This window comes from Aethalodelphis obliquidens, unplaced genomic scaffold (assembly GCF_003676395.1).
Source record: "Aethalodelphis obliquidens isolate GAN/ISIS:26980383/991018 unplaced genomic scaffold, ASM367639v1 scaffold8, whole genome shotgun sequence".
Classification (NCBI taxonomy): domain Eukaryota; kingdom Metazoa; phylum Chordata; class Mammalia; order Artiodactyla; family Delphinidae; genus Aethalodelphis; species Aethalodelphis obliquidens.
The window spans coordinates 19,484,098-19,510,209 of record NW_020837952.1 but is presented as its reverse complement, the minus strand read 5'-3'; the positions used below and the strand labels follow the sequence as shown (position 1 = coordinate 19,510,209).

The following is a 26,112-nucleotide window of genomic DNA, read 5'->3' as shown; positions in this document are numbered from 1 at the left end:
TTGCTGATAAAATTATCTGGGCCAGGATGGCTTTTTTTCTGGGAAGGTTTTAAACTACTGACTGTTTATGTTTTCTATTTCTGGTTAAGGCAGTTTAGGTAAACTATTTTTCTTGTAATGTGCTCGTTTCCTGTAAGTTGTACAGTTTATACTAAGTTATTCTGAAGAATCTTACATTTTTATTATCCACAGCAGTTATTAATTGTGTCTCCCATCATCTTTTAAAAATTTCCCCAGAAATAAGTCCACAGCTTTTAAAACTCATTAATTTTTAGCCACTCTACTATTAACATCATTTGGGGCTATGAAACTTCTACTTTAGCTGCATCTCAGTTTGTCATTTGTAAATTTTTTTCATTCAGTTCTAAGTGTTTTCTAATTTTTGTTATTCTTTGGCCTATAGGCTGTTTAGAAGTGTGTTCCAAAACACGTAGGTTTTTTAGGTGTATATTTTGTCATTGAATTCTAAGTCAATCACATTGTCAGAGAATGAGATCTATATAGTAGCAATCTTTTGAAATATTTGTAGAGACTTGCTTTATTGTCTAGTATGTGATTGATTTTCGTAACTGTTGTGTGTTTGAAAGGAATGTTTGGATTGTTAGATCAAGCTTTTTTTTTTTTTTTTTGAGGTATGCGGGCCTCTCACTGTTGTGGCCTCTCCCATTGCGGAGCACAGGCTACGGACTCGCAGGCTCAGCGGCCATGGCTCACGGGCCCAGCCGTTCCGCGGCATGTGGGATCTTCCCGGACCAGGGCACGAACCTGTGTCCCCTGCATTGGCAGGTGGACTCTCAACCACTGCACCGCCAGGGAAGCCCCTAGATCAAGCTTTTATGTTCACATCTTCCTTCTAAGATATGAACATTTTTTGATCTGCTTGATCTGTCAATTGCTGAGAGGCTTGCTAAAATCTGCCAGTATGGTAGTGGATTTCTAGTTTTCAATTTTTGCTTTAAATACTTTGAAGCTGGGGAATTGACTTATTATTCTCATTATTATGTAGTGATCTCTATCTCTAGTAATGTTTTTGCCTAAAAGACTATTTTGTCTCATGTTAATAAACACACCGTCTTTCTCTTGTTAAGTATATATGCTTTGTATATCACTTTCCATCCTTTCAGTCTTTCTGTATCTTCATGTCCCAAATGTTACTTGTACATTGTATGGAGCTGGATTTCATTTGTAGTTTAACCTGACGATCTTTGTCTTTTAACAAGAACATATAGTTCACATTTTTTCATGATTACTGATATTTGTATTTATTTCCTTTTCTTTTTTTTCTGTCTTGCCTCTTTTGACTTTTTTTTTTAATACAACTTTTTTTTTTTCTTTTACTCATTTGGAAGTTAGATACAAAGTTTTTGGTCTCATTGATTCCTTTAGGAATTGTAACATGAATTCTTATCAGTGTTTAAAGTTAATCAAGTTATTTACCCTTTCCCTGATATACAAGGATCAGTATTTGCCTACCTTTGCCCATGTATTTAACACTTTCTTGGCTCACTCTTCCTTCTGTGTCTAGAATCACTTATGCTTAAAATACATTTTTAAGAATTTCCTTTAGTTTGTGTCTGCTATATGAAAACCTTATTTCTGTTTATCCTATTTTAAAGACAATTTTCTTAGGTTTAGAATTCTAGATTAGTTAATTATATTCTCAGTATATTGAAGATATTTTCTGGCTTCCATTGTTGATTTTGAAAAGTCAGCTATCTTTTTTTTTAATAAAACATTTTTAAAAATTTATTTATTTATTTTTGGCTGCGTTGGGTCTTCGTTGCTGTGCGCAGGCTTTCTCTAGTTGGCGAGAGGGGGCTACTCTTCGTTGCAGTGCGCGGGCTTCTCCTTGCGGTGGCTTCTCTTGTTGCAGGACACAGGCTCTAGGCGCGCGGGCTTAAGTAGTTGCAGCATGCGGGCTCAGTAGTTGTGGCTTGTGGGCTCTAGAGCGCAGGCTCAGTAGTTGTGGCGCACGGGCTTAGTTGCTCTGTGGCATGTGGGATCTTCCCAGACCAGGGATTGAACCCGTGTCCCCTGCATTGGCAGGGGATTCTTAACCACTCTGCCACCAGGGAAGCCCAACTTCTGTCTTTTCAACTAGACTTCCGGAAAGGCTAATCTACGCTGACTCCTTTCATTTCACCTGTCATTCCTTCTTAACTCAATGTAGTTTGCTTTTCTGACCCTACCAGAATACTGAAACTACTCATGGCACAGTTACTTTGACCTAATTGCAAAATTCATTTTTCATTTTCATTCCTTTTTTATTTCATTCTTCCATTTATTCAAAATTTAGTTGAGCACTTTATTCCAGCCTCTTGGAAGTACATCAGTGGAAAATAGACAGTCATTTATGCCTTCATGGGCTTGCATTTTAAGAAGAGGAGACTGTAAATATGATGAGTAAATAACAGTTGTAGAGAGAGAAAAAGCATAGCAGTAAGTAAGTTAGGATGGAGATAGTGGGTATAGGCTGCAGTATTAATGGGTGATCAGGAGAGGCCTGAATTTGAAGGTGAGATTTAAACAAAGGCTTTGAAGACGGTGGGGGAATAGCCAAATGGGGGAAATAGGTTTCTAGGCAAAGAGAATAAATAGCTAGAGCATTGATTTTCTAACTGTGGTCCTTGGACCTTCTTTACCTGGGAACTTGATAGAAATGCAAATTCTTAGGCCCTACCCCAGATGTACTAAATTGGAAACTCTGGAAATGGGGCCCAGCAATCTGTATTTAAGAAGCCCTCTTGTTGATTCTGATACTTGATAAAGTTTGAGAATCACTGAACTAGAGTAATGACCCTTAGGCAGAAGGGTACTGGCATATTTGTGGAATAACAGGGAAACCAGTGCCACTAAAGAAGAGAGAGTGATGGGGAATGAGTAGTGGGAGAGAAGAGGTCAGAGATAACGAGTTGGGACAGATCATGTATTTTGTAAGATGGTTTTTATTCTGAGTGAAATAGGAGCTGTTGCAGGGTTTTGAGCAAAGGATTGGCATAATTTGTTTTAAATTCTCAAAGGATCACTGCTGCTATGTTGAGAGTATCCTGTAGGGAGTAGACACATCTGTTATATTCAGTGATGTTTTTCTCACTAATCCTGAAATTTGGGGATTTCTATGCTACTGTACACATCAGTAGTTTCTTGCAACTTTCAGATTTTCCTTTTTTAAAAAAAAATACTTTTCCTATGTAACTTCTTAACTGTTGATGTCCTCACCGTTCTCTTCTCCTTGGGTGTTCTCAGTTATTATGGTTTTAGCTACCACCTATATCCTGACTGTCTCTAGCTCAGTTTAGAATTTCAGGTAATAATTTTAAAAATACTGCATGACTGCACAAGACCAATTTTCATTTCGGAAGTATTGAGTAAGAATTGAAATAGAAATATTTTTATAGAGATCCATGATAGTGGTACGACAGAAGGACCAAACTACATGTTTGGTCAATTAAATCATAACCTGCTTTTATTAATCTTTGTGTAAAGTTAGATTTATGGTCTGAAATTTACGGTTTGTGCTTGTTTTTCAGGTGACATTGTGCTCATTAGGTAGCTGCCAGCTTAGTGCATAGTTGCCTCTATGCTCCCTTAAAGGGAGGTGCTGCCATCTTTTATAGATGAAAGAGAGCCTCATCAACTAATAAACTCTCATGACTAATGACTCATAGTATAGGAGAAAAGTTCTTTGTACATTTATTGTGGAAAGTCTGTCTTTATTTTTTTTCCTTGTTCATTTTTGTCTAATAGTTATTACTATTCTCTTATTCTTTGAAGTATGGTCAGTTTTGTTATAAGGTGACATGCATTCCTGGAAATCACTACACTGCAGAATTGCACAATAAAAGGCACAGGGCTAGGGGCAAATGGTGTTAGGGAAAACAACACTCAAAAACCTTGTCAGTGGCACATGAAAAAAGATTGGAATCTAATAAAAACGGTAATGCAGGTTTACACATTAAATGGGTAAAAATGCTTGAAATACTACAATAAATATGTCACTTTACCTTGGAAAAGACCTAAAATGTGCTTGTGGAAGTAGATCTGCAGCTTATGAGTTACTGTGAAGTAGAACAAGGAAGGTTATTTGAAATTGGACAGTAAGTTGCAACACCAGATGGGGATGGGTGTGCATATACAGTGAACTGAAGTAGCTGGTAAATTGATCACCATGCGTGGGATTTGTATATTCCTACATGGATCACCTGGGTGCAGCTTTCTGCATTCTCTTAGTGTTTCTTGGACGCAAATTGTACGTAAGCAAATGTGAAATTTGTGTTGTCCTCAGATTATTTTCTAATATATCAATCATGTTGCAACAAATTCATATTTCCAAAACAAGCCTTATGGCAGAACTGACCTAACTCAAAGTTTGGTGATTGCCTTCCATTTACTTTTTCTAGGTACTTGATATAATAATTTTTCTATGTATTGAATAAGTTGCCTATTCTTTTATCAGTAGGTCTTGAGCAATCAAATTAGGATATTTGGAATACTGGTAGTGGTATTATGGAAAGAAAAACTAGGCTTGGAGTTTAGACTTAGTTGAATCCTAGCTTTGCAAATTTATTTGTGTCATCTTAAGAAAAGATTTTCTTAGTTTTTAACTTAATCTGTTTTAGCTATGAAAGTGCCTCTCTCAGTACTATTATATATGTACTGTAACTTTACTGTGTAATTTGTAGAGCTGTCATAGATTAGATAATATATAAATAAGATTTTGTAATAGCTTAATCAGAAATCTGGGCCCAAGGCTAGAATTCTGGAAAATGTGTGGAAGGACTTAATTTGGTTGATACTTAACCTACTTCTGTTGATGCTTTTCTGCATAAATAGAGAACATTTCTTTTTTTTTCTACTTTTTGGCCAAGTCCCGAAGACATTTCTTTAATGAATAAATCCAATACAATCTCTAAATGTTGAATTCATTTCAACTTTTGAGGTCTGAATTAATCATCACATATTCTTTTCTGTGTATTATCTATTCAGTAATGAAGCTTTGTTTCTTGTCTGTCTGCTGTGTAAATTCTGTTCTTATTTGAAATAATTATTTTTAGTTCAGAAGTCATTCTTACCATAGTGCAGTTTTAATTTATAATTTAATATTTTGAATTGTTTTTGCATTATAACTTTCAGAAATGAGGCTGATGTGGAAAGTTTGTTCAGATTTTCATTCTCTCTAACAACATTCTTTCCTTTTGGTTGAGAGATTGAGAAAATGAGACCCTTTAATGAGACCGTTTAAAATAAATACTAGTAAATATCATGTAGCATTTTAAATTGATTGTGGCAACCTTTTAAAGCATTCAGAATATGCTGTTTTATTTTAAAGGATTAGAAGATAAGGAACAAAATTTAACGAGAAGAATTAGTGCCTCAGATATTCTATCTGAAAAGGTAAGATACTGCTTTGTGAGATTGGATATCTCTGTAAGACTGATTCTTGCACTGCTTTACTCTGTTCTTTTGAAAGGGAAATTGTCTTGTTTTTCACTCATTTTTTGTTTTTCAGCATTGCTATACCTTCATTTGGATATAAGCCTTAAAGATAAGAAAATCTGGAGAGACATCTTGGAGTATCTCCACTGGGTTCAATTAGATTACATTTAATTTAATTGAAATGTTATATGTATCTATAGATAATGTTTTTGCTTTTTTGGTTTTTTTTTTTTTTTTGGTGGTATGCGGGCCTTTCACTGTTGTGGCCCCTCCTGTTGCAGAGCACAGGCTCCGGACGCAGGCTCAGCGGCCATGGCTCACGGGCCCAGGCGCTCCGCGGCATGTGGGATCTTCCCGGACCAGGGCACGAACCCGTGTCCCCTGCATCGGCAGGCAGACTCTCAACCACTGCGCCACCAGGGAAGCCCTGCTTTTTTGGATTTTGAAACTTCTCATTTTCCTCCACAGATTTTCTTTTCCTAATTTTGGGGGATTATGCTGTGTGAGAAAGCTTTGGAGTTAGACAAACCTTGACCTGGTATCCAATTCTAGCTCCTCTTATTAGCTGAGTGATCCTTGTGTATGCTGTTTAGCCTTTGCTTGCCTCTGTTTTCTTTTCTACAAAATGAGTTTAATGTCATCTGTTCTCTGGGTTGTTGTGAGGTTCAGCAGGATAAAGTACAAGAGCATCAAGCACTGTGTTCGACGTGTAATAGGTATTCACTGGCCCAAGCCTTTTGTTTGTTGAATTAGAGATCTGAAATATCTGCAGTTTCTTCTATTAAGATTTCAGTTTTTTATGCTTTTTATGGGTAAACTGAAATGATGCAAAGAGCCTAGAAGCTTTAGGAAAGAGAGGGTCCTGAATTTAAGGATGATAATATAATAGATACACACGCATGTGCACATACACGTGCGTGCATTTATATGTGTATGGTTTTGAATAACTCTGTAAGATAGGTTGACATCTCTTTTACAGATGAACTAAGATTCATGTGCATAGATTAAGTGACTTGCCTAAAGTTACATAGGACTTAGGCGTCAGAACAAGGAGTTTGAATGAGGCTCAGTGCTCTTGCTGATCAAGTAGCTGCTTTAAGTAGCATATAGTTGAATGACAGAATCAGTGGTCTCTTTCATTCCAGAAGGGTTAGTAGCAAAAGATAATCAAAGACTTTTAAGTCTCAGTGGAACAGTAATGATAGCTTTATTTTACTTAAGCTCTGGATCAGCACTGTCCAATAGAATTTTCTACAATAATGGAAATGTTCTATACCTGCACTCTCCAGTATGGTAGCTATTAGCTACATGTGGCTATTAAGCACTTGGAATGTGACTAGTGTGGCTGAGGAAATAAAGTTGTTATTCAATTTTAGCTAAATTTAAATAGCCATACATGGCTTGTTGGTCCCATTTTTGGATAGCATGGCTGTAGGTCTTCAGTACCAAGCAGTAGAATTTGATATGTTTAAGTTACTTGGAGTAAAAAAGACTCATGATAATTTTTAAGCTCATTTGTTACATATATTTCCCAAAAAAGGAAAGAGTAACTGTATCCTGGCTTGGTTAAACTGAAGTACTGAAATATGTGTTGGTAGTTTAATTAGAGATTTATAATAGTCTATATAAGGTTAAACTACTAGGTAGGATCCACTGGGTTTTTTTTTTATGTTTAAGAATTAAATAATTTATTGGATTTTAAAAATGTAATTACAATTCACCTATAAGGGAAAGTTACTAGATAAGCGGGCCTTAACCTTCTTGAGTCTTAGCCTCTTTTGAGTCGCCCCTCCTTTTCCATATATACACATAAAGGAAAAACACATACAGCTTTGTATTTAACTTCAAGGAGTGGGGATGCCAAAGGACTCCTTATCTCTCTCCCACTAAAGTCTCATGGACTCCAATTTAGAACCTCTGCTTAGGTTGCCTGACATTTTCAGTTATATTTTAGCTAAAATGTACAGAATAGAATAATTTTAAAAGTTAACTCAAAAAAAGTGGAGTGAAAAAATTAAGAAGTTGCTTCAATTGAAAAAAAGTTCTCATACATTTGTTCCTAAACTGTTTTCCTGTTTTAGCTTCCCTGAAGAAGTCTTGGGTGTTCAGAATATTTTCAATATTCAGATAAATATCTGTAGCTTTAGAACATGGAATGCTCTAATACAAGCAAATCTTTACATATTTTTTCCTTTAAAACTGATTTAAAGGGGGCTTCCCTGGTGGTGCAGTGGTTGAGAATCTGCCTGCTAATGCAGGGGACACGGGTTCGCGCCCTGGTCTGGGAGGATCCCACATGCTGCGGAGCAACTAGGCCCGTGAGCCACAACTACTGAGCCTGCGAGTCTGGAGCCTGTGCTCCGCAACAAGAGAGGCTGCGATAGTGAGAGGCCCACGCACCGTGATGAAGAGTGGCCCCTGCTTGCTACAGCTAGAGAAAGCCCTCGCACAGAAACGAAGACCCAACACAGCAAAAATTAATTAATTAATTGATAAACTCCTACCCCCAACATCTTAAAAAAAAAAACACCATGCTTCATCAATGTCTTCTTAAAAAAAAAAACTGATTTAAAGATTTATAAAAGATTTATAAAATATATATTTTAAAAAGTTTGCAAATTTGTATCTTGACATTCACTGTGCCTGTTCTGTGTAGTACTTGTAAGGCTAGTACAAGTACACATGATTATGGAACCACTTCGTTCTTCATTCCTTACCTCCCCTGGGTTGATTTCTTCTTGCATTCACTGCCATCAGATTTCTACTCCTGTTTGGGAGGCAGTTAAATGCCAATCTCTAACGCTTAACTTTTTTTTTTCATAATCAGTTGTACTCTCCCCTTCTAACCCTTCACACTTACATATAAACACATACCCTCTACAGATTGATCTTCTGTTTGTATTACAGGGACTGAATTAGAGTATAGGGCTATGGTAAGTTATTCAGTTTCCTTATTTTATTTGTATTAATATTTACCATTTAAGTATTTGCCTTAAAACTAACTAACTGATCTTATAAAAGATTTGACTTGGTAATATGTTTAAAGTCAAATAATAGAATCTTTAAATGGCAACTGTTTCTTTTTTTAAAGAAGCTTGGTGAAGATGAAGAGGAGCTATCTGAATTGCAGCTTCGTCTTTTGGCTCTTCAGTCAGCCAGTAAAAAATGGCAACAAAAAGAACAGCAGGTGATGAAAGAAAGCAAAGAAAAGCTGACTAAGATGAAAACTGTACAGCAGAAAGTTAAAACCAGTACAAAAACACATTCGGCCAAAAAAGTTAGCACTACAGGTGATCATTTCTGTTAAATTCTTTTAATTGATTTCCTATATCAGTATGGTTTTTAGATTTTAATTCAGAAAGTTTTGAGCTGAGAATTATATCCTGACTAAAGTATAATCGTATATAAATGAACTTAGAGGAGCAGCTGTATATATGACTTAATAATGAAAAAAATTGTTAAAGCTCTTATTTTCTTTTATCTTCTAGAAAATTCTAACCCTAATAGATACTGATGTTTCTATATTTTTTATTTAAAGCTAAACAAGCATTGAGGAAGCAGCAAACAAAGGCATGGAAGAAACTACAACAACAAAAAGAACAGGAAAGACAGAAAGAAGAGGATCAACGGAAACAAGCTGAAGAAGAAGAGAGAAGGAAAAGAGAAGAAGAAATCAGAAAAATTCGAGATCTCTCAAATCAGGAAGAGCAATACAATCGATTCATGAAATTGGTTGGTGGAAAGAGGCGATCAAGGAGTAAAGTAAGGAGTTCAAAAATACAAAATCAAAATATTACTCAAATTTAACTGTCCTTATAGTCTTATTTCATAAATTCAGTCAACTAAGAAAAAGTATTACGTTCTTTTGTTTGATAGAGCTCATTATATAAATAACTCTTGGGAAGAAGGGAAGGTAGGTTATAATTGAGAATGAGTCGTTTTTATAGTTATAGATATTAGAAATAAAAGAAATGAAAGGCTAATATAATATTATGGTTAGAAAAGCTTCCTTTTGACTTTTTTGTCATTTTCTGTTTAGAAGAAAGTAGCATTACTGAGTTGTAGTGAGGACTTATTCTTAAAATGACTGTTCCCTATTAGTTTTCCATTTTTTAGTAATGTAGAATTAGAAATGTGTGATGATTAATTGATATGGACTTTTTTTTTTTTTTTTTGGCGGTACGCAGGCCTCTCCTGTCACGGAGCACAGGCTCCGGACGTGCAGGCTCAGTGGCCATGGCTCACGGGCCCAGCCACTCCGTGGCATGTGGGATCTTCCCGGACCAGGGCTTGAACCTGTGTCCCCTGCATCGGCAGGCGGACTCCCAACCACTGCGCCACCAGGGAAGCCCGATATGGACTATTTTAAAGAAAGTTAAATCATCATATAGTCATAGCGTTAGTGCATGTGACTTTAGTTATCAAGCATTTGTGAGCCTTTATTATGTATAAGTCATTGATAATGACTAAGTCATTTTCTTTTATGGATCGTGTTAGGAAGTAAACTGGAGATTTAATACTGATCTACTGCTATCAGCAGTGACAAATTTCAGAATTCTGAGCTTTAATAATACACTCACGAGTGTAGTCTCATACACTCGTGGGTGTATTATTAAAGAATAGAGGGATATTTAAGAATAAGAGCTATTTAATTGTAGCAAGTCAAGAGTTAGGTTTGCTTAAGTAAGGAATATATAAGTATTCATACTTTGAACTTCCAGAAAGCACTTTGATAGAATCTTTTTTTAGAGAAGTATTGTATTAATAGTTGTATGTTACTCTTATATCCATCTGGATAGTTTTTTTTTAATTTTGCGGTACGCGGGCCTCTCACTGTTGTGGCCTCTCCCGTTGCAGAGCACAGGCTCTGGACGCGCAGGCTCAGCGGTCATGGCTTACGGCCCCAGCTGCTCTGCGGCGTGTGGGATCCTCCCGGACCGGGGCACGAACCAGTGTCCCCTGCATCGGCAGGCGGACTGTCAACCACTGCACCACCAGGGAAGCCCCAGATAGTTTTTGCTAGTTTTCAATTTGTTATAAACTGTCTCCGAGTGGAACATTTTAAGAAGTAAAAAAAAAAAGAAAACATACGAGCATATGACAAGAGTTTTTAGTCTTTAGTTATCATTAGTTTATTCATAACTAAAATGTTAAGGATTATTTGGGCAATATTCTAAATATAGTTTTGATTACATAAAACTTGAATTCATTTATCTGATTTCTTAGCTTACAGAGAGAGGCTATTAGTATTTATGAGCTTAGGGTCATCTTATTTTCTAGAGGAATAGCTGATTATTTAGTGGCTCAGCTCACTCTGGGAGATTTCATCTGTATATATAGTACTTGCTAGTTTCATTTTCTGACAGTTGTAAAATGTCAACCACAGTGTACCTGTCATGTGTGTTGAATTTCCCCAATCAGATGTGATAGGCAGTTCTAACTGGATCATCATGATTTTTGATACTGTTCTACATAAAATATAACTATTAATTGTTTTGTAATTTCTAGCCTAAGAATAGATTAAGACAGAAAATATTGTGAAACTAAAAAAAAATCTTGTGTAATTAGTCCTCAGACCCTGACCTGAGACGATCCTTAGATAAGCAACCTACTGATAGTGGAGGAGGCATTTATCAATATGATAACTATGAAGAAGTTGCTATGGATACAGATAGTGAAACCAATTCTCCAGGTATGAGCTAAACCTTAAAACATATGCATGTTCACAATTATTAAGTAGAAAATCGTCACAAAGCTACCCAAAACCTTGCAAGAAATGTGTAATGAAAGTGAGATTTGCTGGTGGGCTGTACAACCATAGACATTATTTGGTGTTATAAATAATTCAAGAGCAAACCTCAAATGTGTAATATTAACCTTTATTTCTAAGTATTTCTTTCTATATAGCATTTTAATAAGAAGGCAGTGTTTTACTGTTAACTATGTGATCTAAAAAGTGAAGATTGTGGGAAAGGTGAGAACACTGTTTTAAAAAACAAACAAACCTTTGCTTTCTTAAGTATCTTTGTATCTAAGGCATTCTTCGCTTTAGTTAAAAAAAGGGGGGGGGGATCTTTCTTGATTTTAGGCTTCCTTCCTCCTTCCACTGATGATAATCTGTAGGAATAGGGAGATGGAAAGTGATACTAGTGGTGTCTTAGGATCAGCTGGTTAGAACTGTTAGGGCTGTACCTCAGTTAGATTGCACATTTTAGGGTATGACCATCCTTGCGGGCTAGAGGCTCGCTTTAGTTGATATTCAGTGGTGATCAGCTGTGAGAGACCTGTTCTCTTACTAATTAACACACATAAGACTGAGGCAGACAACCAAATGCAGTTGGTGTTCTAGGAACTAGAATACTTACCTGCAAGGCCACATGATCAGTGTTTTTCTTCCAGTGGTCATATTGTGAGACCAAATTAAACTAGAATTCTACTTTAGTGTGCCTAGAGAGAAGGCAAAATCTGTATGATTTGGTAATGTTAATAAAAGTGCTCATTTTCAGGTTACTATGTTTTGGTTCATATTTAATAATCTTGTATTTTGATTTCATAGTTTAATTCTCTTTGGTCAATCTTTAATTTTCATATTTCCAGGTTCTTGGAGATGATTCATTGTAGTTCCCAAGTATTGACAATATTATTATTACTCTTTCTATAAAATAATTTTATGATCTACCCTCTTAAAAGAATTTTGTAAAAAATTATTATACAGAGAATGTACTCTACTCAGTTTTGTAAATTTTAACTTTTTGCCGTATTCATTACAAATATTTATGTTTTTAAGAAGCAAAGTGTTCTAAAGGTCAGTGTATAGTCAAATGGCATCATTTGGGCCACAGGTCAGCCCCATATAAGGCATGTGGTTAATATCCATATTGACTTGAGAGACAACGGGGACAAAGAAGAAATTTTAGTTTTCCCTAAGGTTGTATGGTTATTGAGTAGCAAGAGTAGTCTTTGAATCTGCCAGATTTCAGTGAGTCTAAAGAAACCACTGACAGTAAAAAGTGCAATTATCAATATTTTTAGCTGCTGCCAAGGAAGAAATGCTAACAATTTAACTGAGATGCATCAGTAACTATTTCAGAATTATTAATGTTTATTTATTTATTTATTTGGCTGCGTCAGGGTCTTAGTTGCAGCATGTGGGATCTTCTTGTTGCAACATGCAAACTCTTAGTTGTGGCATGTGGGATCTAGTTCCCTCACCAGGGACCAAACCTGGGCCCCCTGCATTGGGAGTCTTAGCCGCTGGACCACCAGGGAATTCCCCAGAATTATTAAAATGTGAAAAAGTGTACACTTTAATAATTAAATACAGTGGGTAATTCTTTTCATTCCTAGTCCTGTTTGCTTTCTATCCAATTTAAATAGTCCATTTCTTCACTTTTCTCCACATGAAGGGAGGAATGGAGTCACCACATCACTGTTTTCCTTTGGTTAGGACACTTTGGCAGATTCAGGGGAATTTTTTGTTTTACTATTTCTTAAAAAGTATGTTTATTTCCAAAAAAAAAAAAAGTGTGTTTCTAGCCTTTCCTGCTCTATTCCCTGTTACCACCACTAGGTGAAAAGTAGAACAAAGTAGAGAGTTTTGAGGGACTAAATATCAGCGTAAGTGGATGGCTGATTTTGTAATGATATAAGGAAAATAAGGAGGTGGTCTCATGGAAGTCAAATATTTTATTGGAGATTAATAAAATCTCACTTGTACTCTACTTAGATGCAATTTTATTTCTTCAAAAATACCATAAATTTAATTTATTCCTATTGAAATACATCTATTATTAAACTCTTACAAAAAATTTTTTTACAGCTCCTTCACCAGTGCAACCACCATTCTTCTCTGAATGTTCATTGGGGTATTTTTCTCCGGCACCATCTGTTTCTTTGCCTCCACCACCTCAGGTTTCTGTAAGTGAGAATTGATACGATTTCTACGAAAATTTTGTAGCCTTATGTCTTTTCTAATTTGTTTTGAAAAGCTGGCCTGTAATTAATTGTTAGGTTTGAAGAGAGCGTAAAATCAAAATTGCTTATCAGAATTAATAGCTATGAAATCTAGGGAATAAACAGTTGATTAGTTATTGGCAGACTATCCATTTGGTAGATTTTTTTCGTAGCTAATTTTTTTTTTTTAACATCTTTATTGGGGTATAATTGCTTTACAATGGTGTGTTAGTTTCTGCTTTATAACAAAGTGAATCAGTTATACATATACATATGTTCCCATATCTCTTCCCTCTTGCGTCTCCCTCCCTCCTACCCCTCCAGGCAGTCATAGCTAATTTTTAATCTCATGTTGACTTTCTTTCAGTACTTAGTATGTTTCCTTCTTTCTTCTCTTTGTTCCTCTTTGTTCCTCAGAAAATGTATTCCGAAGCAGAGTAAGAATTATCTATTGTTTTGGATTTTTTTAGGGGGAATTGGGATTTAAGTGCATTAAGGTGCTTCTAGAAACTTTTTTCCTTTCTCCTCTTTTGATTAAATAGTTACTTTTAATTTGAAAATTCAGTAAAAGGAAAGCATTGTCTATGCAAGTTAATTTCTTTTCCCTACCTTTTGAAAGAACTGCCAGTCCCCTGTTAAAAAAAAAAAAGAAAGAAAAAAAAAGGAAGTGGGGGATCACAAAGTAAAATTTCTGAAGTTATTTCAGATGAGAGAACCTAGAGGTCACACTGGATCTCTCTTAATAGGTTAGTGGGGACCTTGCCATTTCACAGTTCCTAGGTAGATATCTGGTGTCCTCCTAGGAAGTTGAAGATGAGGGGAATATTAGAGCAGAGAGTGAGAGAGAAACATTTTTATTTTTTCTTTCTTCCTTGAATTGTTTTATATGCCAAGGGAAATACTGGAAAGTCTTTGAAGCAAAAATATGTGCAAATTCAAGGATTTGGGTAAAATTGTCTTTATAGATAATCTCGAAGAAGCCATTTCACAAGGATTTTATGAGGGTAGTGGTGACTCTTCTTTACAATTAATTCTTGAGATACTCTAGACTACGCCCACCCAGAATCCCTTTGGTTCCTAAGTTTTGATTTTTACTTAAGTGTTGTATCTGATTTTTTGTTATCTGTTTGTTTTCAGGTAGTCATCTAGGCAGATAGACACTGTAAAGTTTGATTTCTCTATTTTTAAGTTTATAAATTAAATGTTTCAAATATTGTTGATTTTTTGTAAAAATTATACTTTTTCATGGCTGAATATTGGATTTGGTTAGTTTTGAGATTTCCAGTATTCTTAGTTCACTTATGCTTACAGTAAAGTAATAACCTGTATACCTTTTTCTAATTTAATGTTACTCTAATGATAAACACTTGGAATGGGTAAAATTTGCATAGTAATTATTATTTCTTCTTTTTTAAAAACAACTAGTCAATACCACCTTTGAGCCAGCCTTATGTGGAAGGCTTGTGTGTTTCTCTTGAACCTCTACCTCCTCTACCACCTTTACCACCTCTTCCACCTGAAGATCCAGAACAGCCTCCAAAACCACCTTTTGCAGATGAGGAAGAAGAGGAAGAAATGCTGCTCCGAGAAGAGCTACTTAAATCTCTAGCGAATAAAAGAGCTTTCAAGCCAGAGGTAATTTAGGTACCTGAACCTCTAGGTGGTGCTATTGAGCTTAGTTTTAGGTAGCCCTACTTTTCTCTGCTAGTTTGGGATTCATTGGGCTTTTCAGTAAAGTGGGGATAAGTCTGATAGTACTTTGCTCAAGACCTTTAAAGGGACAGAAATTTCTTTTCATTTAAAATTGCTTCATATCTGTCTCTTTCTTCTTTAGGAAACATCCAGTAATAGTGACCCACCTTCACCTCCAGTTCTGAACAATTCACAGCCTGTGCCAAGAAGCAATCTGTCGATAGTCAGTATTAATACAGTATCTCAGCCTAGGATACAGAACCCAAAGTTTCACAGAGGACCTCGTCTTCCACGAACTGTGATCTCGGTAAAAACAAACAAAATAATTAGTCTTATTGTTATTTAAACAGCTTGTGAGAAATTTGTCTGCAGTTTTGCTGTCCTATTCCCTAACTCCTAGTTTATTATATACAAACATATATGTATTATTTTTTATTTATTAATAGTGAAATGGGAGCAGCTTCTTCACTTGTAAACTGGTAGAGTTCATGATAATATTTTTTGGGAAGCATTATTTTCCTCAGAGAGGTATTTTTTGCCATTTCCTCAGTTTTTGTTCCATATAACTTGGTCCATTTAGATTTTCTGTCTAGTCAGTTTTAGCAAATTATATATATTTTTTATTTCTCCCATCTTGGCTCATAATTTTTCAATTAATGACTGTACTATAATGGAAGAACTTATGATGTTTTTCAATTTTATTAAGGAGATTGAAATGACAATTTATTTCTACTTTGTTTTCTAATGGGTTTAAAGTAAAATAAATGGAGCAAAGCCAAGTTGAAATCTTGCCTCTGTTCGGTAAACTTATTCTCCATATATAAGCACAAAAGCCAAAAAGATTTATTAATAATAACGTAGAATTATTAATTTTTTCTTTGGCTTTAAAAGGTTAATTTAGATTGCATTATGGTTCTTTATAGAAAGTTGGAGAAAATAAAACTTAATGAAGAAAGTGATGATAGTAGTATCTAGAGAGACTGAGAATATAATCAATAGAATATTTTTATGTTTTTGGATATAACCAGTATCTGTGGAGTGGGACAAAGTAAGTCAATTAATACAATATAAACAGGAGGAACCATAGACTGTCTGCTTGAAACCCATTATTTTTATGAATTTAAATTCGTACAGATAAAGTGACTTGTTCAAGGTCATGAAGCTAATTGTGGTAGAGCCAAGAAAAGGATAGAGATACTTCTGTCATCAAGAGTAATAAATATACTGTCTTTGCAGCTTCCAAAGCATAAATCAGTGGTTGTAACCCTAAATGATTCCGATGATAGTGAATCTGATGGAGAGGCATCCAAGTCAACCAATAGTGTTTTTGGTGGATTGGAGTCCATGATTAAAGAAGCAAGACGAACTGCTGAGGTAAGTGCAGTAATGAAAGATGCAAAGATTTATTGACAATCATTAAAGTTTGTTTGTTTTTCCTGGAAATTAGACCTTAGAGGTTTAGATTTTTAATATATCGAATTATGGAAATATAAATAAGAATTATGGAAATTATAAATAATACAAATAAGTATTTGTATTATTAGGAGTTTATATAATGAAGTGTGTATAAATTTAGATAGGTTTAACTATTAAAAAACTCCTTTTTTTTTGTTTCCAGTTGACTGTCACTTTTTTCAAAATAGTAAAATTGTGTGGATAATTGTCCTCTGTACTAAGGAAATTTATTGTTTTGGAATTTTGTTATATTACCAGAAAATAGTGTTTTTATCAAAGTGTATCACCTAAATACAACTTTTATCCCTATTCCTAATTGCAACAGTTGCTTAGATATGAAATAGTTCAATTATTTTCAAACCATAAGTCTTGACTACTTACTGGGATTGTACAATTAATTTGGTGGTTAATGGCCAGCACTGTGTTTTTTTAAACGGAATAGAAAATAATGATGAAGATATTTATTTCTAAATATATAAATGTGCACTGGATAATGTAAAATATAGATCTTAGTGTGGGATTATAAAAGCTTTTGATCTGGTTGACTTCAAATGTTTTCTAGCAAGCTTCAAAACCGAAAGTACCTCCAAAATCTGAAAAAGAAAATGATCCCATGCGAACACCTGAAGCTTTGCCTGAAGAAAAGAAGATTGAATATAGATTGTTAAAGGAAGAGATTGCCAAGTAAGTGGCATTTTATGTAATTAGCTTTAAAGGTGTGTACTATTTTCGGTGCTTAATCTGTATACAGTTTATTGGCATTGGGAAATGAAGATGATGATTTTTATCCAAGATGAAGAGTTAATGTTTTTAGAACTTGCACAGGAGGGGGAGCCAGATGATCATCTATAAGCTTGAAGGCAGTGATGCACCGAGGTATAAACAGCTTAGAAAAAGATAAAAGCTGTTACAAAGGAGAACTACACTATCAGCTCTGAATGCCAACTTGGGTCATGCATATTGGTCATCATTGTTATTAGTCAATATGTTAGTCACTTAGTTAATATTTTTACTTTATTTTATGAAATAGAATACATCTTAAAAAATAATTTCAGTTTATTTTTTGGTATAATTTATTAATCTTTATTGATTATTTTAGTCGTGAGAAACAGCGTTTGATTAAATCAGATCAGCTGAAGACAAGTTCATCATCCCCAGCAAACTCTGATGTAGAAATTGATGGGATTGGCAGGATAGCAATGGTTACTAAGCAGGTTACAGATGCAGAAGCAAAACTTAAAAAACATAGGTGAGTCTCATTATCTGATTAAATACTGTATGTATCTAAGTGTTCCTATATTAGAGGGATATATTTTTGTGGTGTATGTCAGTAATAAGTATACTGTGTGATTACTAATTCTTTCATACTTGATAGGCCTAGAGAAGGCTATCATTTTGTTGAATTATACATTTATGTGAAGTAATAGTATTAATGTTTAAATAAAAATATCAAGACTTCAAAAGAAAGTTTTCCCCTTCAGATTTATGTATGGCTTTAAAACCTCTGGCATGTTTTTTAAAGACCTTTATTGGAAGCATATTTTTATTGTTAAAATTGGTAGACTTGATTGTTGGAAATAGTCATTACTTAGTCTGTTAAGTAAGACACATGGTCAAATATTGTGTTATTACAAAAACTATGATATGTAGTAACATTAAGATGTACCCTGATATTAGAGATCTGAAAAATGTTACTCATAGATGAAATATTGTGGTGACCATAAAATCTCCAAAATTATCTACGAGAAATAGTACTGTGTATGTTTTAAAAGAAATTAAAATAAATTCATTTAGAGTCCATTTCTTTAATAACTTTTATAACAAATGAAAAGATTTTTAAAAATTCTTTGTCTTTCTATTCCCCATTCTCTTTATCACATATTCTCTGTTTTTATGATTCATTCTAGATGTCATGTGTTGTGACTGTTTGAAATATGGTATCTTTCTGGGACAGATGCTTCATTTTTTTTTTTTATCATAATGTTCAGTAGTTGAAAAGATGAAAATCTGTAAATTTGTCTTTTTGTCCTGATTTTTACTTCTCAGTTCCAGTCTTTACATCTGTCTATTGTTTAAAAATTAGATTTCTTTTTCTCTCCTTTGCTTTGCTTTAGATAAAATGAGTTAGAGGTTTGTAAATTAATTAAATGTGCTTGATTATGTTTATTAGATGTTTATTTGTGTGTTTATTATTAGGACCGTTATAAATGAAACTAAACATAGTGATTTTCTGTCTTAAGTCTTCATTTTTCTTTTTTTATTTGAGGTTTTTTTATGTTTTTAATTTTTTGCGGGGGGGGTGTTGGGTCTTCGTTGCTGCATGCGAGCTTTCTTTAGTTGCGGTGAGCGGGGCTTCTCTTCATTGTGGCGCGTGGGCTTCAGTAGTTGCGGCACATGGGCTTCAGTAGTTGTGGCTCATGGGCTCTATAGTGCAGGCTCAGTAGTTGTGGTGCACGGGCTTGGTTGCTCCACGGCCTTTGGGATCTTCCTGGACCAGAGCTTGAACCTGTGACCCCTGCATTGGCAGGCAGATTCTTAACCACTGTGCCACCAGGGAAGCCCTCTTAAGTCCTCATTTTTCAGGAGTTATTTAGGGCTACATTGAAGGTTGCTATTAATAGCTTTTCAACTGTAATTCACATTACTCAGACGCATGTTTTGTTTTGTTTTTTTAAAGATCCGACCCAGGGAATTCTCTGGTGGTCCAGTGGTTAGGACTCTACACTTTCATTGCTGAGGGCCTGGGTTCAGTATCTGGTCGGGGAACTAAGATCCCGCAAGCCGCGTGGTGCTGCCAAAAAAAAAAAACGGCCAACCCATATTTGCTTTCATAAAATTTAACAGTGTCTATCTGAATACTTATTTTATTCTTCTAAATATTCACCTCTGTGTATCATAAACATATTTTTAAAAATGAGCTATTACTTCGTAAGTTTTTTATTCTGATGGTGTCAGTCCACTAGTTTAGAAAAACGTTCATAAGACTTTTGTTATTTCCCAATTAGGATTCTCTTGATGAAAGATGAATCTGTTTTAAAGAATCTAGTACAGCAAGAAGCTAAGAAGAAAGAATCTGTTCGAAATGCTGAAACAAAAATTACAAAACTTACAGAGCAGCTTCAGGCAACAGAGAAAATTCTCAGTGTTAACAGAATGTTTTTGAAGAAGCTTCAGGAACAAGTAATGTTCTTTTCTTAAATTCAAATATTGTAGTCCCATGTTTACTACACATTTTTATGGGCCAAATTTTTAATAAAACCATAAACCAAAGCCATCAAAATGTGTAACCTATACATTGTTCTCCACTGAGATGTAATATTAGCATATTTTAAATTTTCATTTGAATACCGTAAAGAAATTATGTTTAAGAAGGTATTTCCTCTCCTAAGATTTACATACTCAGAATTACCCTATATTTCAGATTCACAGAGTTCAACAACGTGTTACAGTTAAGAAAGCTTTGACTCTGAAGTATGGAGAAGAACTTGCTCGTGCAAAAGCAGTGGCTAGTAAAGAAATAGGAAAACGTAAACTGGAACAAGATCACCTTGGAGTAAGTTGTTTGTAGAAATATTTAATGTTTGAAAAGGAGAAGGTTTTAATTATTCTTTTGAGGGTAAGAGATGCATAAAAAGTTCAAGCTTTTCCCTGCAGATTTAAAGAGAATAAGATTAAAGGTTTTTTTTTGGTTGTTGTTTTTGTTTTGTTTTGTTTTTGTTTTTGTTTTTGTTTTTTGCGGTATGTGGGCCTCTCACTGTTGTGGCCTCTCCCGTTGCGGAGCACAGGCTCTGGACGCGCAGGCCCCGCGGCCATGGCTCACGGGCCCAGCTGCTCTGCGGCACGTGGGATCTTCCTGGACCGGGGCACGAACCTGTGTCCCCTGCATCGGCAGGCGGACTCTCAACCACTGCGCCACCAGGGAAGCCCAAGATTAAAGTTTTGTTTTTAAATGGCACCCACATATTTGGAAACTTTTTTTTGTTTATTTTGACTTGTTTTGTTTGTTTTTGGTACCTCATAGATTAACTAGCAAATCTGTTGGAGGCTTTTGTAAAACTGTTTTAGTCTCATTATTGACTTAGTTTTATAATGTTGGCATTGTATTGTAGGGATAGCACAATTATCTTACCAAAAATTGTTTATAAAGTCATAGCAGTATAAAATATTGATAGCATTTTTTCCCCCCAGCCTAACAAAATGATGAGACTGGACAATTCTCCAATATCAAGTCCAAGAAAGCATTCAGCAGAACTAATTGCTATGGAAAAAAGACGATTGCAAAAGCTAGAATATGAATATGCCCTGAAAATTCAGAAACTAAAAGAAGCCAGGGCCCTTAAAGCAAAGGAACAGCAAAATATTGGTCCACTTGTGGAAGAGGAACCTGAATTTTCTTTGCCTCAACCCTCACTTCACGATCTGACTCAAGATAAATTAAGTCTGGACACTGAGGAAAATGATGTTGATGATGAGATTTTGTCTGGGTCAAACAGAGAAAGAAGAAGATCCTTCTTAGAATCCAATTCTTTTACTAAACCTAACCTTAAGCACACTGATACACCTAACAAAGAATGTATAAACAAACCTACTAAGAATGCAGTAGAAAAACCAGAACTTTTTCTAGGGTTAAAAATTGGTGAATTGCAGAAATTATATTCAAAAGCTGATAGCTTAAAACAACTGATTTTAAAAACTACCACAGGCATTACAGACAAGGTTTTGCATGGTCAGGTAACTGAACATTTCATATTCTTTATAAAATCTAGAATTCACCCTAGCCTTTATTACTTTATGAAATTTCTCTTTTCTTTTGCAGGAGATTTCTGTGGATGTGGATTTCGTGACAGGACAGAGTAAAACAACAGAAGTGAAGCCATATCCGTTTAGACCCTACCATAGTCCCCTTCTAGTTTTTAAGTCTTACAGGTATAGAAGAAAGATTCAGTAAACTTGAGGTTCAGGATTGCTCCTTGTTCTTAATGATATCTTAATCTGGATGTGTGATGACCATGAAAAAAAATTGAATCATGGCTGCTCAGAAATGAACTTGTCCTTTTAGGGAATATAAAAATTTAAGTGCCTTGTTGTCAAACTTGAACCAAATAGGAATTAAGATTTAACTCACACTTGGGTTTACTAATTCTTATCAAATCCTAATTTCTGGCTACTGGTGAAATTGTGGAGAATTCTGAATTACTATATCTATTAAGGATTTTAGGAAAAATAACTGGAGTCTTATGAGAATTTAAAATTTTTGCTTTTTAATTTTATTGTTATTCTAAGGAATGCATTGGCTAGCTTGCATAAAATTGATTTGACACTTTCCAATGATTAACTTTGGGAGGTTGTCTCTTTTTTTTTTAAAGACTCTTTAGAAGCTATGAGACTATTAAATTGGTATGATTTAATCGTAAAATCGTACAACACCTACCAGGTAGTATAGACTTTTTCTCTAGTTTTTTGGTTGGCTGGTAATGTGTGGAAGAAATACCAGTGTTATACACCACTTTATTATGTGGTAGGAAAACACTACGTTTAGAATACAGGATATTGTTGTTCTTTGTTTTCTATTTCAGATATTTTATGTCTGGGTATAAAAGTAGTTTGTCCCTATGACTTGATATTCTGGTTGTTTTCTAGAGTTAATTTTGGCATTAAGTAATTAGATAAATAGTAAGCTCAAAGTATAGAAACTTTAATTGAGAAAGAAAAAATGAAAAAATTTCTGAGGAATGTTTATGGAGCATCGTAATGTGCCTCTCTACCTCTCTTCTTAGATTTAGTCCATACTATCGAACCAAGGAAAAACTTCCCCTAAGCTCAGTATCATATAGTAATATGATCGAACCAGATCAGTGTTTCTGCCGTTTTGATTTAACAGGAACATGTAATGATGATGATTGTCAGTGGTGAGTAGTTTTTATTTGTTAACATTTTATAATTTAAAAGGCAGTCTTGGTTATGTAGCTTTGATATATACATGATTATCTTTTCTGTGTTATTTTATTTTAGGCAGCATACACAAGACTATACGCTTAGCCGAAAACAGCTATTCCAGGACATTCTGTCATATAATCTGTCTTTGATTGGTTGTTCAGAGACAAGCACTGATGAAGAAATTGCTGCTGCAGCAGGTTTTAAAGACCTCTTGTTTCCCAAGTGAAAATTGAATTTAGGCAATTTAAAAGTTTTATATTCAGTTGTTGACATCTTTAAATAGCCATAATAATTCAATACATTCATCTATGACACTTTATCTAGATCTGCTCTGTCCAGTACAGTAGTCACTAGCCATGTGTTGCTATTTAAATCTAAGTTAATTAAAATAAAAATTTGGCTTCCTCAGTCACACTAGCCACATTTCAGGTGCTCAGGAGGCACTATTGAGCTCAGTATTGGTAAGTGCTTACCGGTAAGACAGTGCAGATGTAAGACATTTCCATTATTGCAGACAGTTCTTTTGACGGAGCTTATCTAAATATTTCACTTTATTTAGAAGAATATGTTAACATAGTATAGAAATATTACCAGTGATTTAAAAATAGACCCTATTTAATTTACTATTTTCAAAAATAGAGGGGGATTAGAAGTTGAGGTGACTATAGTTTCAGATTCTACAATGAAATAAAAAAGGACTTTATACACTTTGACACTGTAGAAAGCATAGATTACTGCCAGACATTGTGAATAAATGTTGTTAAGCTTTTCCCCAGATTGAGTGCCAAATATTAAACCTTAAACTACAAGTCTTTTCGAAGTAGGGGGATTAGTGTTTGTTAAATTCAGTATTATCACAACTCAGAGTGATTGTGACATCACTGAATCTATTTAGTCATTCCTAATTAGGGACTTTAATTTTCACTTGCTTAGGTTGTTTCAGGAAATACTTTTTTTCAGTCCACATTGGGGTGCATGATATGGTAGGATTTGCTGTAGTAGTTAAGATAATGTAGACCCTGCCCTTTAGAAGGCCATAGGTGTTTTTGACTAGTACCTTTAATTTTTAAAGTATTCTTTACTTCATACTCTTTAATTAGCCTCATCTCTGTAATCCATATTTTTTATACTTTTTATGAAGATAGCATTGCTCTAATTTCAGAAAAATATGTTGAGAAACTTTTTGGAGTAAACAAAGATCGAATGTCAATGGACCAGATGGCTGTTCTCCTTGTGAGCAATGTCAATGAAAGTAAAGGCCATAGTGAGTATATGTATCTTTCTCTCGCACAAAAGGACCTTAGAGTTTATGAGAACAATTTTTTTGGCATTATGTAGAAATATATATATACCATGTCTGAGTAACATGATAGAATAAATTCAGCTCTTTTTGAGTACTATTTGGGTATCCTTCAAAACTATAAAAGACTAGTTCTGTTAACCAGCAGTCTTCTCCTGTCTACTTTAGCACCTCCATTTACAACCTACAAAGATAAAAGAAAGTGGAAGCCAAAGTTTTGGAGAAAACCTATTTCAGAGAATAATTTCAGTAGTGATGAGGAACAGTCTACAGGACCTATTAAGTATGGTAAGAAGTAATTTAAGATCCAGAATCATTAAATTGTCGTGTTACACTTTGCTAACACTTTGCTAATCTTTTGGTGTAATCTACTAGCCTTTTAAAAGTTTCTGTTTTCAAAAAAGTGATGCTGCTTGGCGTTTAAGGCAATTAGTTCTTCCTTGGGCAAGACTGTGCCTTATATTGCAGGATGTTTTGTTTTCATGACCCCTGCCCAGTAAATGCATGGATCACCCTTTAGTAAATGTGACAGCTTTAAATATTACTTGAGTGGGGAGAGGGGAGCAGTGCTGCTTCCATTTGAGAACTACTGCCTGGCCTGTGTCCTTCTTGAGAGCAGGAGTTCTGTTTTGTTTTATCTTTGAGTCTTTGTTTTCTGACATGCAGTAGGCTCACAGAATGAATGAATTAAATGAGTGAACAAAGAAATGTATAAATGAGTGCCTTATTGTGGAGTACATCTTACATTATATTCTCAAGTTTGCATAATTTAATTGCCTACTATTTGTGGATTAGCAAATATGCTCTCCTGTACTTATTTACATTAACACTTTTTCTCTAATTTAGATGTAGTGGAATATGGAATAAACCATTTTCATAAATTATTATAACTTTCTCTTAAAACTTAATGAATGTGAATTATCAGTTGATGTCATTTACGCTTAGAGTAGAGAGATCATACTTCTGGTTTGCCCAGCAGAGTCCTAGTTTATACCTGTCATCCTGGTGTAATTTGTATTAACATCCCTTTTTACTCTTAGAAGTGTCCTGGTTTGGAGAATAAACTATATGATTGCTCTACCTTAAAGCTATGAGCTTTAGATTTTTATATTATTTTAAAGATAAGGCCAATCGTTTTTTCTTGGGTTTGTGGATTTAGAGAAATTGTGAAGCTAATAGTGCTTTTTCTTATAGTCTTCCAGCCAGAGAACCGAATAAATGTTCCAGCTTTGGATACAGTTGTCACTCCAGATGATGTCAGATACTTTACAAATGAGACTGATGACATTGCTAATTTAGAAGCAAGTGTGCTTGAAAATCCTTCTCATGTACAACTTTGGCTCAAGCTTGCATACAAGTACTTGAATCAAAATGAGGGGTACGTCCCCTTCTATCTTTGTGTAAACTGGTGCACATTTATATTTTTATGTTTGAAGTTTATTTCGTCTCTGGTAATCAGGTTTCCTTGCTACTATCAATGGAGTCTTTGTTTTTTTGACAAAGCCAAAAGCACTTAATTGTTTTAAAGCTATTAGAAAAAGTTTAAGATTAGATCTTGAGTTATGTGCTTGGCTTAGTGTATGGGTAATAAATTAGCTACAGTTTTTAACTTAAGTAGGCTCTTATTTCAAAGTAGTGTCAGTTAAAACAGTAAATTCTGAGTGGTCCAAGAATTAATCATTGGATTTTTTAATACGTCAGGTAGTCATGGTCTCAATAAAATTGTGATAAAGACACAGTGGAACAGGTTAAATTTTATGTTAATTTTAATTTGGAGATTTAAAGCTTGTCTAAGAAACTCTAAATTCTGGTGAATTGACTTTTTTCTGTGTGTGGTGTTATATTATGTGTATTCAAATAAGATAAATAGTAATTTATCTCAAAAATGACAGCTCCTATTAAATAATTGTGTTTTTTGACTCCTACTTGTTGATAGGATTGCCAGGAATAATCTCTTATTATCAGGAGTAATATTTATTACTGTAATTTTAGAATTACAATAGTAAGGTGTTTTTGTTTTTTTTTAAACAGGCTGCTCTGTCTTAAAACTTGGTATAAAAACTTTTTTAAGGTAGCACTGCAGAATGCTAATACATCACACATACCTGAATATGGTGCTTATTTAACTTACCTTGTGTGTCATTTTCATGTTGATAGGATAAGTTACAATGTTTTCTTTTCTGACTCATTTACTGAGTGAAGGCCAAAAAACTGTACATTATTTTATGAATAGGATCATGAGAGACAGTTTTCTCCTCCAAGAGATAGTGAGCCCTTGACTGTTGAAAAGAACTATTATATTGAAAGCTTTGATTATTTTGTGCTAGTAGTAGCTGGCC

At 34.7% G+C, this 26,112-nt stretch overlaps 1 protein-coding gene across 5 annotated transcripts in view; it reads left to right on the top strand.

Annotated features, from left to right (window-relative positions):
• Nucleotides 1-26,112, top strand: part of ZFC3H1 (zinc finger C3H1-type containing) — a 58,992-nt gene that overhangs the window by 17,039 nt on the left and 15,841 nt on the right. For 2 of the 5 annotated variants that reach the window (XM_027107031.1, XM_027107033.1), the window contains 19 exons: nucleotides 5,330-5,394; nucleotides 8,528-8,726; nucleotides 8,975-9,198; nucleotides 11,005-11,128; nucleotides 13,256-13,353; nucleotides 14,815-15,024; nucleotides 15,224-15,388; nucleotides 16,318-16,455; nucleotides 17,099-17,220; nucleotides 17,636-17,785; nucleotides 19,542-19,716; nucleotides 19,958-20,089; nucleotides 20,725-21,267; nucleotides 21,353-21,462; nucleotides 22,314-22,445; nucleotides 22,549-22,670; nucleotides 23,636-23,737; nucleotides 23,942-24,061; nucleotides 24,968-25,151. In XM_027107031.1, coding sequence (XP_026962832.1) covers nucleotides 5,330-5,394; nucleotides 8,528-8,726; nucleotides 8,975-9,198; nucleotides 11,005-11,128; nucleotides 13,256-13,353; nucleotides 14,815-15,024; nucleotides 15,224-15,388; nucleotides 16,318-16,455; nucleotides 17,099-17,220; nucleotides 17,636-17,785; nucleotides 19,542-19,716; nucleotides 19,958-20,089; nucleotides 20,725-21,267; nucleotides 21,353-21,462; nucleotides 22,314-22,445; nucleotides 22,549-22,670; nucleotides 23,636-23,737; nucleotides 23,942-24,061; nucleotides 24,968-25,151 — 3,115 coding nt within the window. Of the gene's footprint in view, nucleotides 1-5,329; nucleotides 5,395-8,343; nucleotides 8,370-8,527; nucleotides 8,727-8,974; nucleotides 9,199-11,004; nucleotides 11,129-13,255; nucleotides 13,354-14,814; nucleotides 15,025-15,223; nucleotides 15,389-16,317; nucleotides 16,456-17,098; nucleotides 17,221-17,635; nucleotides 17,786-19,541; nucleotides 19,717-19,957; nucleotides 20,090-20,724; nucleotides 21,268-21,352; nucleotides 21,463-22,313; nucleotides 22,446-22,548; nucleotides 22,671-23,635; nucleotides 23,738-23,941; nucleotides 24,062-24,967; nucleotides 25,152-26,112 lie in introns of those variants that run through there. The other 3 variants (XM_027107035.1, XM_027107032.1, XM_027107036.1) reach the window with 3 other exon arrangements.